At 48.8% G+C, this 15,887-nt stretch overlaps 2 protein-coding genes and 1 long non-coding RNA gene across 20 annotated transcripts in view; 1 reads left to right on the top strand and 2 right to left on the bottom strand.

Annotated features, from left to right (window-relative positions):
• Nucleotides 1-961, bottom strand: part of TMEM130 (transmembrane protein 130) — a 16,472-nt gene extending 15,511 nt beyond the window's left edge. Inside the window, exon 1 of one of the 2 annotated variants that reach the window (XM_082430557.1) lies at nucleotides 636-961. In XM_082430557.1, coding sequence (XP_082286683.1) covers nucleotides 636-720 — 85 coding nt within the window. In that variant the 5' untranslated portion in view covers nucleotides 721-961. The remainder of the gene's footprint in view (nucleotides 1-635) is intronic. The other variant, XM_082430556.1, reaches the window with a different exon arrangement.
• A 3,942-nt stretch (nucleotides 962-4,903) lies between these two features.
• On the bottom strand, nucleotides 4,904-5,826 carry LOC309645165. The gene is made up of 2 exons (XR_014254776.1): nucleotides 5,740-5,826; nucleotides 4,904-5,272 (listed from the first exon to the last, which is right to left on the bottom strand). It is a non-coding gene; the product is annotated as an uncharacterized lncRNA (long non-coding RNA).
• TRRAP (transformation/transcription domain associated protein) overlaps nucleotides 5,754-15,887 on the top strand; it is a 119,177-nt gene continuing 109,043 nt past the window's right edge. For 9 of the 17 annotated variants that reach the window (XM_082429821.1, XM_082429820.1, XM_082429818.1 and 6 more), the window contains exons 1-6: nucleotides 5,755-5,896; nucleotides 8,045-8,205; nucleotides 8,622-8,671; nucleotides 12,820-12,930; nucleotides 13,971-14,075; nucleotides 15,058-15,141. In XM_082429821.1, coding sequence (XP_082285947.1) covers nucleotides 8,106-8,205; nucleotides 8,622-8,671; nucleotides 12,820-12,930; nucleotides 13,971-14,075; nucleotides 15,058-15,141 — 450 coding nt within the window. In that variant the 5' untranslated portion in view covers nucleotides 5,755-5,896; nucleotides 8,045-8,105. Of the gene's footprint in view, nucleotides 5,897-5,916; nucleotides 6,417-6,905; nucleotides 7,193-8,044; nucleotides 8,206-8,621; nucleotides 8,672-12,819; nucleotides 12,931-13,970; nucleotides 14,076-15,057; nucleotides 15,142-15,887 lie in introns of those variants that run through there. The other 8 variants (XR_014254775.1, XM_082429825.1, XM_082429827.1 and 5 more) reach the window with 4 other exon arrangements.

The following is a 15,887-nucleotide window of genomic DNA, read 5'->3' as shown; positions in this document are numbered from 1 at the left end:
GATGTTAGAAGCACGACCCGGGGGACACCGGGTAGGACCCAGCGGAACCAGCTCCGGGTCCATTTTGGAAATCATTCCCCGAGAGGAAATGGCAGATCGGCCTCTTGGGCGCTAAAATCGCATACTCCCCTAAGTCAACACAAGCAGGGTAGAAAGCCTCTCTGGATAAGGCCACATTTTAAGGCAAAAACGCTGCTCCGCGGGCAACCTGGCCGCGCTCCCTGGGGGCTGTGGCGAGACGACCGACCCCGAGCATCCCAGACTCCCCTCAGCGTCCTCCCCCACCTCCAGCGGCTGCGAGGTTTCCAAACATCGGGATGGATGCGCCGGCCACCGCGCGGTCGCTAGGGCAAGGCCGATCTGGAGGTGGCAGCGGGAACGAGGGCGCGGGGAGCCCCCTCAAGTACCAGTGACTTCAGGGGAAAAGGGACAGAGGACAGGGCTGCGCGGCGCCCGGCAGGCCGCGCTCCCCTCCGCAGCTCGCGGCCTCCGGGGAGGAGGGAGGTGCGCGCAGGGCGCACGGCGCCACCTCCGCAGCCCCGGCTCCCGGCGAGGCCGCCCGCCCGGGACCGCCCCGAGGCCCCGGGCGCGCTGCGGCTCGGGAGGGCGAGCGGCCGGCTCGCGCAGCGCCTTACCTGCAGCCACCCTAGCCGGGGCCAAGGGCAGGAGGCAGGCCAGCCAGAGGATGCGGCCGAGGCGCGGCCAGAGGGCCGGGGCCATGGCGGCGCTGGGAGCGGCTGGAGCGCAGAGGGGACGCGGCTCGATTCGGCTGCGGCGGCTGCAGCTCGTGGGGCGCGCGGCACGGGCTGTGCGGGGAGGTGCGGGCGCGGCGCCGGCCTCGTCCTCGCCTCGGATCTCCGTGTCTCTGCGCGCCGCCGCCGGCCACAGCCCGCCGCGCCGACCCCGACCCACGTCAGCCGCACCGCGCCCCCTGCCCGCACCCTCCCTCACTCCGCCGCACGCCGCCTCTCCCCACGATCCTCCCCTCTCCTCCCCGGTCTCCGCTTCTCCAATCTGCTCCCCCTCCCTCCCCTCGCCGCGCCCCTCCTCTCCCCTCGACCCCTCCCTTCCCCTCCCCTGTCCCCGTTCCTCCAGTCTGCGCCCCTCCCCTCCCTGCGTCTGTGCCCGCGCCCGCCGGCTCTGACTGAACGTCCCTAGAGGAGCGCGCACCGCTGTGAAGCCCAGAGCAGGCCCTTTGGGCTCTTTCTCCAGGTGGCTTCTCCCCTCATGATGCACACGGCTTGGAGATGCGGCTCTTCATTCAAGAAAAGTGTAGCACCTACTGTGTGCAAGGCGCTGGGCAGTGGGCCTAGGAACGTCGTGTGTCCCTTCGGAGAGAAGGGCTTGGGTGCAGGTGCCCACGTGCAGGCGCTGGGACTGATGCCATTCCTCAGTTTACCCTCTCTGCACCTGCTGTAAAATGGGGCTTGTGCTCATACCTGGGCCCACAGCGACAACGCTGTCACTGAGGGCCTTGGGACACTCAGACAACCAAGATAAGGAGTGACCAGGCTGCTCCTTGGACACTCCCTGGCCTCAGCAGGCGCTTCCATCTGCCATAACGGAACAGAGCGTGTCTTTTCTCCGAGGAGGTGGCCGGCCTAGCTGACCTTAAAGACTGCACACCGGCAGCCTGGATCCTGGTCCCAGCTCTGCCTCTACTTTATCCTTGGCAAGGGAGCCCACCCAGAGGGGGTGTTGGATGGCTCCTCTTGCCTGGCCGGCACTGATGGGACCACAATTGCAGGACGGGCTGCATGGGAGTGAAGGAACTTCTGGGACAGCTGTGGGGTCCCCTGAGAACGGGCCCCACTGGCCCCATTGCCATCTCACTGTGATGGAGGGGGGAACAGATTTGAGTGAGTCCCCTTAGGAAAGTTAAAAGTGCTGGCCACTCCCTGGTGGCATCAGTCACCATTGTGGGGACACATACCAGGGCTAGGAACCAGGAGACTTTGGATTCTGAGAGTTGTGTGACCTTGAGAAAGTCACATAACTCTCCTGGTGCCTCAGTTCACTTTTCTTTAAAATAATAATAATGCCCCATGAGACCGTGGTAAGGATGAAATGATGTGACACACAGAACAGTGCTTGGACATAGTAAGTACTCAATCAGTGTTGGCTGTCATCATTAGAATTGCTTAAGGGCTTGGGAGAGTTTCACTTGTCCATCAGGAATTGAGAAGAAAATTGTGCTTGAGAAGAAAATAGTAGATTAAGATTATAAATTGAGTTTCAAATATTTGACTATTTCACATTATTCAAAGGTCTGGTTGTTAGTGGTTTTTGTAATGTACTAAATGCATAAATAGAATAACATTTGTTACATTTTTTTCATGTGTAACATTATTACATTGAATAACTATACAGTAGCCATAGATGGTCACATCTATGTCACAGAAGCCACCTGCAAGGCCACCCTGAAGCTGATGTTGATGTGACCCTTCTTTGTCTAATTCCCCACAGGTATTACCTCCCCCAGAAACCTTCCTTCTTCTGGGCTCTCACAGCACCTGTCTTGATGTAAATTCTTGTCACTGAAAATCTTTCTAAAGCAGGTTAGTCGGTCTGTTGGCCCTAGCAAAATGGTATAATTGATTTCCCTTTGGTAACAGAAGGGCAGCAGCCCTAGTGTTAATATTCCTACCACAAATCCTCATTATCTTGCATTGGAAATGTAACTGTGGGAAGTGGGGGCCACTGAGCTGATAACAATCACCCCCGATCAGCTCTGGAGAGGCTTTGGGGGTTAAATTCTATGGTAGTTTGAAGTAGGCAAAAGGGAGTTTAGCGTGATCCCTTTGTTGAATTTACCATGGCTCCAGGCCTAGATCTCAGCTTTACCAGATTTTCTCCTGGAATTTTTCGACCACAGGACACCCAGTCACCCTGTTGAAACCCACAAGAGGCCGAGGGAAGACTTGTTAATTCATCACGGGGGAAGGTTCTTCATAGGGGTGGAGCCCTTAGGGCCAGCCTCCAAGAAGCCCAACAGGTGAGGCAAAGGTAAGCAGGGACTCCAGCACACCAGGGGACAGCGGAGGGAGGATGGCCTCTTGGTGGCTCTCAGAAGGTCAGACTGAGGCCTCATGCCCTGAACCACTCCATGCAGAGACCACTTGTGCAGACTGCTCGTGCCCACCAGAGTGAATATTTTGGGGCTCCCTGTATTTTTTTTTTTAGTGTTCCAGCTGTTCCTATCCTATAGGTTCATACAGTATTATTCCAAACAGGGTACAAATTTATACATTTGTTTATGGGCCGAATTGTGTCCCTTGAGAAATCCATATGTTAAGGCATAACCCCCAAAGTGACTGTATTTGGAGACAGCACCTCTAAAGGGGTAATTAAGGCTAAATGAGGTCATAAGGGTGGGGCCCTAATCCAATAGGACTCGTGTCCTTATAAGAAGAGGAACAGACACCAGAGATCTCTCTCTTGAGAGAGCACAAAGAGGTCATGTGAGCACATAGTGAGATGATGCCACCTATAAGCCAAGCGAAGAGGCCTCAGAATGAAACCTACCTTGGTGGCACCTTGATCTTGAACTTCCCAGTCTCCAGAACTATGAGAAATAAATTCCTGTTGGGTAAGCCACCCAGTCTGTGGTACTTTATAATGGCAGCTTGAGCAGACTAAGACAACACCCAATGGGCAACAGGAATACATTGGTAAAGAAAGACAGAGGGACTGCCCTCGTGGTCCAGTGGTTAAGACTCTGCATTCCCAATGCAGGGGGCCTGGGTTCAATTCCTGGTCAGGGAACTAGATCCTGCATGATGCAACTAAAGATCCCGCATACGGCAGCGAAGATCCCGCGTGCTGCAACTAAGACCCGGCACAGCCAAATAAATAAATATTAAAAAAAAAAAAAGAAAAGGAGCTTTCTGTCTAGGAGGAAAAAAGATGATAAATGAGTAAATATAATTTCAGATTCTAAGGAAAATTCCAGTATTATGAGAGCTAGTTGGGGGGGGGGGGCGGCAGGCAATGGTTTTCTTATATTGGGCCTTAAAAAGGCCTCTCTGAGGAGGTGACATTTGAGCTCATCAAGAATGACAAGGAGCCAGCTTTGTGCCTCTCAGGGAAGAACATTCCAGACAGGAGAATTAGCTACAAAGGTCCTAGGTGGGCAGGAGGCACAGCAAGGCCATTGCGGCTGGAACATGAAGAATGAGGTTGGGAGGTGCACAGGCCCAGGGATTGAGGATAAGTTGAAAAGTCTTTGGAGGGTTTTAAGCAGAGGAGGGGCATGATCTCATTTATCTGATAGAGATGAAGTTGACACTGTCCCCAACCTCTAATTCAGGAGACAGACAAGAAAACAGGCAAAAATCATAGCAGCGTGATGGGTACTTTCGTAGGGGAAGCTAAGGCCATGGGAAAGCATATGAATTTCACCAGTGTTAACCTCCCCGCCCCTCCCCCAACTGTAGGTCTTTATCACATGCAATTAAATGGAAACTTATCAAAGGATTTGTGTACTGCTGCTTTTTTTCTCGACCCCCCCCGCCCCGGCAACAATATTAAATAACCTTGGATGGCACATTGGTTCCAGCCCTTAGATTTTTCAACTTTACCCAATTTTGGACCTCTTATATTTTGGGGTTGGCGGTGGTAGGAGCAAAGAGGATTTTGCTTGCAGGTGGGCAACTTCTTCCATGGGGGAAGGAGTGTTCTGACCCACTATGTTTCTCCTGGGGCAGAAATAACTGGCACTAAATATATCCACTTACAATCTCAGCGCTTCAGCTGAGGCTTGTTCTTGAGTGGCAACATTAAACAAAGGCAAGGAGCATGTCTCTGAACGTATCTTGTAGGAATTGCAAGCTCTATTTATTACCAGGTGTGAAATATATCTGTCTGAGAAGGGAACACAAAGATTCTGGTGAGTTAGTGATGATGGGGTGGCGAGGGGCGGTGCGGGGGGGAGCAGGGGGGAAGTACTGTCAGGAAGGGGCAGGAGGTGGAGCCAGGTCTTGGAGGGGCTGGAGGTAGGTCAGGTTATCACTTTCATGCTCTGGCCATTTACCACTATCACCACGTGTTTCCAGGAACAGCTCGTCATTCAACCAGTCTCATAGATGGGGTCTGCAGGTGAGGCCTGACAGTACTTTTCTCTTCCAGGGCCTCTTGGTTCAGCCATCACCTCATTTGGGCATCCGGGCCCCACTTTCCCCTCCCTCTCATCATTGCTCTGACCCAAGGCATCTGCCCCGTCGCGTAGGAGCTGAAAAGCGGTCCACTGCGGTCTAGCCTCGGGGTGATGCAGCTGCAACAAATGATCAGGCCGGTCTCTTCCAGGCAGAACAGCTGGGCTCTCGTTTGCTTACAGGGTCTCCGTCTGTCTGCAGCCTTCGCCTTCCCAAAGACCCTCCTTACCTCCTCCCCCTCGCCGGGCTAAGAAGGACCCCAGGGCTCAAGCTGGGGAGAAAACCCCGCCCAGCATGCCACGTTCAGTTCAGGGGTGGCCTCTTCCCGGGCCCGTCCGCCGTCTGCTAAGAAAGCCCCGCGGGTGCACACCGCCCCGCAGCAGCCCCCAAGTGTCCCTCCCCAGCCTCCTGGCTTCTACGAGGATATTAAGGGCAGAAAGAGCCGAACCAAAGACGCTTGTCACTGCCTGCGCCTCCCTCCCGGCCTGCGGCCCCGCCCACGTGGACAGAGGTTTAAAGGGCCAGGCAGGCCCACCCGGGCGTGACGCCTCTCCCCGCTCCCGCCGCCCGCCCAGGCCGCACCCACTTGGAGGCGGTGCGCCGGGGCCTATTCCTCCGGCGGCGGGCGCGGCCGCTTTAAGCGGGGGCGGGACTGCGTGCTGCGGCGCGACAGCGGCGGCGGCTGAGAGGGCTTAGGTGGGGTCGCGGGCCGGGGCTGCAGGAAGCCGGCCGCCGATGTCGGGGTAAGTGTGGGCAGGCGCGGGACGGCGGCGGGACGGCGGCGGAACGGCCCCGGGAGGCGCGCGCGGCAGCCCCAACGGGTGCGGCGGGGCCCGGGCGTGGGGAGGCCTCTGCGGCGCCTGGGTCCGCGGAGCGATGGAGAGAAGCGCATAGCGATGGAGAGAGGCTCCGAGCGCCCCGGGGTCCCTCCGCCCCCCCATCGGGGCCCAGTCCGGGTGGCGGGGGCCGGCGGCGGCCCTCAAACCGCCGCCGCTGCTGCCTGGGCTGGCCGGGGAGCGCCGGGAGGCGGAAGGCTAGCGGCGCGGGAATTGGCCCTCGGCGCCCGCCGTAGCCCGGCCCAGGAGGCGGGCGCTGGCTGTCCGGAGAGGGTGACAAAAGGAGGGAAGCCGAGGGCTGTTTGAGGCCGGGGAGATAGAGCGTGGGGTTGGGGCCCCGTCTCCCCGGAGGCGCCTCCTGTCGCCCTGGCCCCTCTCGGCCTCCACGCAAGCACCTGGCTCGCCTGGCCTGGCGCGCAGAGCGAAGGTAGCGGCGTCGACAGCGCCCCCTCTGGCCCGGCGGCGCCGCTTCAGGCCTGGCGCGGCGGGGCGGGGCGGGGCGGCGCGGCGGCGCCGTTTGCCGGGAGCGGGCGGGGCACCGGCTCCGTCCCCCACAACCTGGGCCGGGACGCGGGGGCGGGACCGAAGCCAGGCCTGGGCCCTTGGTCTCTGGGGTCTTGGAGCTGCTCTCCAGCTTGGAGGCGGGATGGGACGTCTTCCCTCGGGGCCCCTAGCCCCCCGGGCCAGGGGAGAACGAAGCCTGGCCTCTCGGGGTTTCGGAAAATGGGGGGTTGACGCCTTCGGTGAAGAAGTGGATCCACGCCTTTAAAAAGTTTAGGCACGACCCACCCGAAGTTTCTTAGGTAGGGAGAGGCCGTGACCCTGAGTCTTGGGTCTCGGGGATGGGAGGTGAAGAGGAAGCAGAAGTCGGGTCATCCAGCGGGGCTGACAGAATCCCTCCGGTTGGTTTCGTTAGTGACTTCCTGCCCCTGGAGCCGGCGGGCTGCGCGGGAACAGCGGCAGGCACCCTCTCTGCTTTTGGTGTCTCGAGAGGGCGGGCGGAAGAGGATCTGTGGCGTCAGGGTGTCCCCATCGCTTGGGGCAGGAGTGTGAGCTGCAAGGGAGCGTATCTGGTAGGCAGGGCCGTTGAAAGGCCTGCGGAAGAGTTAATGGTGTGTTTGTTGAAGAAAGAAGAAAATCAAGTCATGAAACTGCTCCTTAATGTAGAGTGAAATGTGACTGTTACATTCGCGGGGAGGATGGGTAAGAGCAATTTCACTAGGTTCTCTTAAGAGGGCTCTTAAAATAGAAACCAAGTCTCCCGTTTGTCAGCCTGGAGCTGCATTTCGCAAAGTGTGGTCATCCACACCTGTTTCCAACTCACTGAGGTGCTTTTTGAAGCATTTAGCCTATTGTATGTCAGATGCCAGCAAAATTGACAGCTTCCTGGACGCCTCCCTGAACCGAGGTCTCTGGGTGGTGCTTGGGGGTCCACCTTTGGCACCTGATGATTTTAGTGCACAGTGAAGTTTGAGAGCCCATCACCTAATGCACAGGTGGTCCAACTACAGTCAGCAAACCAAATCCAGCCTGGTGGCTGTTTTTATACAGCACGGAAACTAAGAATGGTTTTTACATTTGTTTAACGGTTGGGGGAAAAAAAAATCAAAAGAGGAATAATGTTTCATGATACAACTCAAATGAAATTCAAATTTCAGTGTCTGTAAATAAAGATTTATGGATTACAACCATGGTCGTTCGCTTACAAGCTGTCTGTGGCTATTTTGTGCCTCCAGCAGAGCTCAGGAGTTGGGACAGACCACAGAGCCTGAAATATTTACTCTCTGGCTCTTTACAGAGAGTTTGCTGGCCCCTAGCCTAGGGAAAGATGGACATACCATAGGAAAGAAAAGCATCTGTGTGTAAAAATCATGTTTAGAAATTAATAGAATGGACTTAAGTAACTTTTATTTTCAAAAAAGCAGAGGGAGTAGTGTTGTTTTCTGAATTAATGGAAAACTATTTAGATTAACACAGGCATTTAGGTAAGATTTTCCTAGCGATCATGAGCCTGTGCCCTCAGTAAGTTGGCTAATCATATGCTTCTTTTTGTAGGCCGGGCAAACTCATGGTTATAATACTTTTCTCTTGAGAAACAAACTAGCTCAAAAGAAAAATGGCGTTTGTTGCAACACAAGGGGCCACGGTGGTTGACCAAACCACTCTGATGAAAAAATACCTTCAGTTTGTGGCAGCTCTCACGGATGTAAATACACGTGAGTTGATGCTTTTCGTCATGAAGAAATGTGTTGATGTGACTCCTTCATCTCAGTTCAAATGATGTGCACATGGAGATAAGTAGTCACATTAACTGTTATCTTAATTTCCCCTTTCTCTACCTCGTGGAGAAGCAAAGTGATGAGCATTACTGGCTGGAGCCCCAAAGAGGCACGCGTGTGGGTGCGCGCGCGTGTGTGTGTGTATGTGTGTCCTTGTCTGTGCATGCACATGTATGTTTGGGAGTACGAGTGAGTGTGACTGGTTGTAGGGAACTAGTTATGTGCCTGCTTTTAGACCATGACAGTCAAACTGATAAGATCTGATTGCTTCTCTTAAATTATTAAATCCAGTAATTTTAGGAACATCCTTAACGTAATTTCAATTATCTGATGGTTTGTTTTGCCATTTACAGCTGATGAAACAAAGTTAAAAATGATGCAAGAAGTTAGTGAAAATTTTGAGGTATGAGCTTTATATTTTATTTTATATTATATTTCATAAAGCTTTACATTTTGAGGTATGAGCTTTTCATTTTGAGATAAGTATTCACATGTGCTTTCCTACAGCTTCCCTGTCAGTCTTTTTACTAGTAACTTAAAAATTATCTTTGTTAATGTAATTTGTTGTACTTCAAAATTGAAATTTGAAAATTTGTACAGTGTTGTCCAGCTTCTTCACACTAGTGATAGTGACTCCCGACCAGTGTTGAGGAATATTGCTTTTGTTTTGGTTATTTGACCTTTTTTTCTTTTCTTTTCTTTTTAAGTTTATTTTTATTTATTTATTTTTGGCTGTGTTGGGTCTTCGTTGCTGCATGCGGGCTTTCTCTAGTTGTGGCGAGCGGGGGCTACTCTTTATTGCGGTGTGCAGGCTTCTTGTTGCGGTGGCTTCTCTTGTTGCGGAGCACGGGCTCTAGGCGTGCGGGCTTCAGTAGTTGTGCTTCGTGGGCTCTAGAGTGCAGGCTCAGTAGTTGTGATGCGTGGGCTTAGCTGCTCCGTGACATGTGGGATCTTCCCGGACCGGGGCTCGAACCCGTGTCCCCTGCATTGGCAGGTGGATCCTTAACCACTGTGCCACCAGGGAATCCCCTTGACCTTTTTTTCATTTTCAACTATGGTAGCCCTTTTAGGCATATGCTTTCAGGATACACTCAAACTTTTGTTGTGGATTTGTTATGTTAGGTAATGGATGGTATGGGAAAGAAAGCTGGCTGGCAGTTTTGGCTCTCCTGTTTATAACTTGTGCAACTTTGATCAAACAGTTTCTCTCTTCTGGCTCTTACATTCTACAATTTTATATTGACCCATAGGTCCCTCAGATTCTGTTCATTTTTCTTCAATCTTTTTTCTCTTTGTTCTCTGATCTGCCTTCAGATTCACTGACTATTTTTCTGTCATCTCTGCATCTGCTGGGATGTTATTTTTAAATTCCAGTTTATTTGTATTTTTGTTTTAAAATTTTGGTTATTGTACTTTCAGTTCTAGAATTTCCATTTGGTTCTTCTTTAGATGTCACTTCTCTGTAGAGATTCCCCATCTTCATTTATTGAGACCATGTTTTCCTTTTATTCTTTGAACGTATTTATAATAACTGCTTTGAAGTCTTTGTCTGCTAAATACAATCCTCTATAAAGGTTGATTTTTATTGACTTCAGGTCACATTATTTGGCTTCCTTGCATGTCTGGTAGTTTTTGATTGTACACCAGACATTGTGTGTGAAATGTAGGGACCCTAGATTCTGTCATCTCCCTTGGAAGAGTGTTGATATTTTTACTATAGTCAGCAGTTCAGGTGCTGGCTGATCTCACTGAACTTGTGTAGGCTTGGTTTTATGCCATGGTAGAGAGGATCTCTGGGAATCCCAAGGGGTTTCCCAAGTCCCTCCAACTTTGTAGGATTCAACCTCCAAACCCCATCTTTCTGTGGATCTCATCAGAGGTTGATTTTAGATTTTGTTGGGATGGGGCTAAACTAGGCCTTATTCTGGGGCATGGTCCTTCCTCAGCTGAATGTATGAGGTGTTATCAAGGTGTTAAGAAGGTCTTTGCACTGTGTCGAGGCTGAACCCCCAACATCCTCTGACCTTGCCAGACCTCTGATGTCTTTCTTCATTTCTCAGTCCTCAAGTGCCCACTCCCTGGTAAGCCTCAGGTAGTCTTACCTCCCCTTACCTGTAAGTACAGCCCAGTCCTCAGTCAAGGACTCACAGGAGACCATCCACACCCCCTTCTGTAGTTCCTTTTTCTCTGGGGCTTTGCCCTGCAGATTCTGGCCACTTCAGCTGTTGCAAACTCTGGTGTTTGCTCCTCAGCTCAGCAGGACCATCATGCTTTCCTTGGGCTCCAGCCTGCTGAGCCTGGTTGGGAAACGGTACCCAGGCAGAGAGCCGAGGTGGGGCGCAGTTGGTGAGTTCCCCTTCTTCTGGAGATCATGGTCTTGCACTGCCTCTGGTCCAGCACCTGAAACTGTTCTCTCATATTTTGTCCTACTTTATGGTTAGTCTGGTGCCAGTTAGTCTCATAGGCCGAAGAGAAACTCGCTTTTCTTTTAATGTGGGTATGATAAAACCTTTCTCAGAGTTAATATGATTAAGAACAATAGATACAATGTTTCCTAGCCTCTGTCATGGTCATTTGAATCACTAAACATTAAATAAATGTTCGTGGGATTGAATTAGATACCCTACTACTGTCTATAGTAATGGATGGTATTTTTGTTTGCTGGGGGAATTTTTTGGTTTTTTTGTTTTGTTTTAAATAGATGTTTTCCAGGATTTGTTGCCTTGAACTGAGGTGGAAAAAAATCCTGAGATATTTAGAGATTGAGCTAAAGAGCTTTCTCTTCCACCCAAGCTGTTAGTGCAAACTGTTAAAAAATAAATAAAGCTAAAAAAAAGAGGTGGGTGGTAGAACAGCAAAGGCCTGCATTCTGCATTTTACTGGAAGAACTGCTAGGAGAGAGCCACAGCCCTCAAAGTTTATTTGAGAGGCTGAAATCTTGGAGCTGCCTGTGATCCTCCGAGTGTGGTGGGGCTTTTTCAATTAAGTGTCTCAACCCTTTCTCTCCTGTTTAGGGTCTGGCAGTTAGCAAGTTAGTTCGTGGCTTTGGTCTCAGATGCATTGATTAAATTAACAGAATTAAAAGTTAGCAAAGTAATACACTTGGGGCTTTTCCAAATAGTGCCTTTTGAAATCTGATAGGCATTTACCTTAAATGAAATTCAGATGACTGAGTCCTTCGAAGGATGAAATACTAGAATGACCACCGGTAGGTAATTCTAAATTACCACCACTATTACCCCAGAACAAAATATTTAAGTGAAATTAAGAATTCCCAGCGGTTTAAGGAATCTTAGAAATTCATTTCATTAACCACTTAGGAATAAGATTCCAGGCTAAGTAAATATCACATGGGCCATCTCCCAGGACAGAAAATAAAGAAATGTTGAAGTTAGAAATCACAGGAAGCATTCGTATGGACCAGAAAGCCAGGGGCTAAGTTGAAATACTGGCAGAATAACTGGGCAACTTGTTGAATCTTTCCTGTGGGAGAAATTTGAAACTCAGGTGTTTTGAAGGCAGTGGAATCTGGATGGTATGGGCTGACGTGCAGATGAGCCTGATTTCTTGATAACCTTGATAATGTTCCATCATGACTCTCACCCCTCTTTTCCTTCAATCCTTGAATGTGGGTGTTTCGTAAAAAGTCTTACACTTTGGGGTTGAAAGGTGACAAATACAGTTCTTGTCCCCAGTGGATTCACATTCTGCCCCGGGAGGGGCTGGGGAGGCGCTGCCTGGCTCCTGGGGGCGCCTCTTCACACACAGCGTGCTGTGGGCACGGGGCCCCTGGAATTGAGCTCCGGGTCGGCCGTGGGAGACCAGTGCTCAGGGGCGCATCCCAAGAATGGCGGTTCTTTCTTTGCTCCTGTGGCAGCACACTCTTTTCTGGTTTTTGCCTGTATTTCCTTCTTTATAGACTCCTCAGGTAACGGACAACCCCATGTCTTTATCTTCCTCCCAGATCAGTGTCTGGAGCTCCAGACGCATTTAGCTGCCCAGATGCCTTGACTCACCAGCGTCTCAGACTCATGATAATAAAAGTTTAAATTCCTTCCTCTTAGACTCCCATCCCTGCCATATTGAACTAAAAAAAGTTCAATATGTGCCTTTTACACTCAGGCTTTCTCGTCATTTTGTGCCTTTGCATGTGCTTTCCTTAGAACCTTTCCCACTTTCTCCCGTGGTTAACTCCTGCTGGCCTTTTAGGTTTTAGTATCAGCATCACTTCTTTGGGAAGGTGGTCTCTGCCGTTGGTTCCATCCAGTCAGTTATGCCCCCTTGTTCGGTTCCCTTAGTTAAGTGAACATTCTCCACAGTGCCAGTATTTCTAGGTTTACCAGTAAATTTTAGCATTTAGTTCTCTCTAATTGGATATCAGAAGCAGCAATCATCTTAACTTCTTTAAAACTATGTTATCACTAAAGCATCTGAAAGTATTAAAAATTATTATCAGCTCTACAATTTTTTCCTTTTGAGGTTATTATAATATGTGAATTTGAATATGTACACAAACCTTTATGGGGTTTTCTTTTATTTTTGCATAATTAGAATGTCACTTCATCTCCTCAATATTCTACATTCCTGGAGCACATCATCCCTCGATTTCTTACATTTCTTCAAGATGGAGAAGTTCAGTTCCTTCAGGAGAAACCAGCCCAGGTGACCTGTTCAAAAATATAATGAGAAAAAAATGTCCTCCTGTAGGAGTGCAAGCACTTAAGAATGAAAACAACTCAAAAAACTTATGGTTCCCCTTAAAAACAAAAGAAGTTTTGTCATATAAGGATAACTTTGTCCAAGGCCATTGCCTCCTCAGCTAAATATCTTGGTTTTATTTCCTCGTAGCCATCTCTTTCACAATTTAAACTCCTCACATTTGCTGACCAGTGACGTGTGCATATGCTATGTATTACAGCCAAATTCATGTGTATGTATAGGAGGGAGCAACAGTTTCATGACCCTTCCCGTACCTGTTGCCCAGCTCTGACCTTACTATTTTCAGTTCTTGTAACTCTGGCCAGTTTTGTTTTATCTATACCCCCACCCACTCTTTGCTCCCCCCTCTTCACCTTGATTATTTTAAAACAGTCCCATCATAACTTTTTTTCCATAAATATTTCAGCATATATCCCTTAAAAATAACTTTAAAAATTACCATAGTACTAGTGAAAGTTAATTGCTAAACAAAGCATTTTTATGTGGTACCAGTTCAAGATCTACCTATTTGACCGTTTTTAGTTGTCAGTTCCATAGACAAAATCATGAAAGCTTAGCACAGCTTATGATGTAATTAGTCCTTAGGCCCAAGGTAATTGGAGAGCACGTCAGAGGAGCTAAACAGAGCTTACGAAGGGAGACTGCAAATGAAGTTCAGTTGGTGTTTTGCTCTTTTCATCTTAAATTTACCCCACATGCACACATTAGTGTCCTCCTCCTGGCAATACTGATAAGGTGTGAAAGAGGAAAATTGGCTACTTGATTTGGTACACAATTGTAGAAATACTGAAAATACTGGTTTGCAGTACATGCTTTGGATTACATTTAAATAATTTACAGAACCGTTTCTAAAATGGGCTCCATCTTCTTGTATGGTGGTTACCAGTGCTGGGTACAGCTGTGTGACACTTGTAGGATGCAAAAGGGTTACCTTGGAACTCTTGGAAGGATTTCATATTTACATTTTTGTTTCTCTTCAACAGCAACTGCGGAAGCTCGTTCTTGAAATAATTCATAGAATACCAACCAATGAACATCTTCGTCCTCATACAAAAAATGTTTTGTCTGTTATGTTTCGCTTTCTGGAGGTAACTTTTGAGAATTTTTATTATTTAGCCGCATTCAAAACTTTTAATGATTTTCTTACTGTAAAATCCTGTATTATACAACTTTTTCCCTTTCACTGAAGTTCTGATTCACATGAGTAGAAATTTTCTTAATGTCCATTTCCTCCCATTTTGCCAACCAGATTACTAAGAAAGATTATTAAATGAAAGTCTTTTTTTTGAGTCACTGAGGGATTGACTAGTCACAGTGGGAATCTGAAAGCGGGTGGTGGTCAACAGACTCCGAGTACAGGGGTCATTGGCTTTGTGCCTCTGTGTTTGTGTGTCGGGCACAGTAGATGCATAGTAGTCAAAGAGTTGCTCAAATTCTTGGGGTTAATCCATTTGGTACCTGTTAAGCTAACCTCTGAAATTGTTTTCTTGTTGTCCTTAGTCTTGGGGTGTTTAGAATTCTGTCATGTTTCTGGGCCCCTTGGAAAGATGAGCTCTGTAGGGGGACTGAGTTGGGTTCGGATCCTGGCTCTGCCATGTATTAGCTCTGTCATGTCAGCCCCATTCCTTCGTGCCCCGAGCCTTCGCTTCCTCCTGGTAAGATGTGGAAGGCGCCCCCGTGCAGACAGTGTGAAGTGTTAGCACAGGGCCCGGTGCATGGTGGCCGCTCACGCATGGCTCTTCTGCAATATTTTCAAACAGTGAAACGTGTCTGCTGGGCCGTTAAGACCTTGCTTCGTAGTGTGACTTGCCTTAATTGCCAGTTACTCATTTGTCTGAGTGTTCCTCTCACAGGACCCACTGGCGGGCTGTGCTTCAGACAGCCCAGCAAAGGCTGCGACAGCGTCCTCTCCGGGTCAGCTGTGTTCTGTGGGTTCATGAATTTTCTACAAACCAAACCTAAGTTGGCTGATGGCGGGTGTATATGCAGAAAACGCTTAGAAAATAGTCTTTAGATGAAAATAAGTTTTCAGAAGTATAACTCTTTTTAAATGCTTTTTATTTTTTTAAGACGGAAAATGAAGAGAATGTTCTTATTTGTCTAAGAATAATTATTGAACTACACAAACAGTTCAGGCCACCCATCACCCAAGAAGTGAGTGTTTATCTTGATAGCATTTATAAACTGTGCTGACAAATTGCTTCTGTGTGAATCTTTTACCCTCTTTTAGAGTTGACAGAACATATGCTGCTTTCAGTCATAGAAAATATCGCCTAAGTTGGGGGAAATTCTTTGTGGGTTAAACAGTGACTTTTTTCTGAATGTGTACATGAATATTTTGCTGAATTTGCTCAGTATTTGAAATGTGTTAACCAACCAAACTGGCAGGGCTCTTTGGGTGGTTCTGGTACTTACAGGTCTGAGATGCCCCAAGGCTCCAATCGCTTTTATACAAGGGTTCAGATGTGGGTTCTGAAGTCAGAGCTGGGTTTGAATCTCAGTGTGCAGTTCAGTAGCTGTGTGACAGTGGGTAAGCTCTGAGCCTTTTGGAGCCTTTTCTGTAAAATGGGGACAATCACAGTATATCCTCAAAGATTGCTTAGAGAATTAAATATAAAAGTTAAAGTTCTTAGCATAGTGATTGGTATCTGCAGAGTCAGCATTAAACACTCTGTTAGCCATAATTAAGATAGTATCTTTTCTGATGATAACCTTGGTAAATGCCTGTTGTAGATTATTTGGAAATTGAAAGACGAAGTAGAATTCCTTCCACCTTGAAAACTATTTAATGTCTTGGTGATTTCTCTTCCTTTTTCCCACCTTATGTATCGTATGTTTTCTACATAATCACAGTACTACTGTGGATGGCATTTCATATCCTGATTGTTTCCCTTCACATT

The sequence above is a fragment of the Balaenoptera physalus genome, assembly GCF_965194825.1.
Source record: "Balaenoptera physalus genome assembly, chromosome: 16".
In the NCBI taxonomy this organism is placed as follows: domain Eukaryota; kingdom Metazoa; phylum Chordata; class Mammalia; order Artiodactyla; family Balaenopteridae; genus Balaenoptera; species Balaenoptera physalus.
Note: the sequence above shows the minus strand (reverse complement) of the source record. Positions and strands in the feature narration are given on the sequence as shown.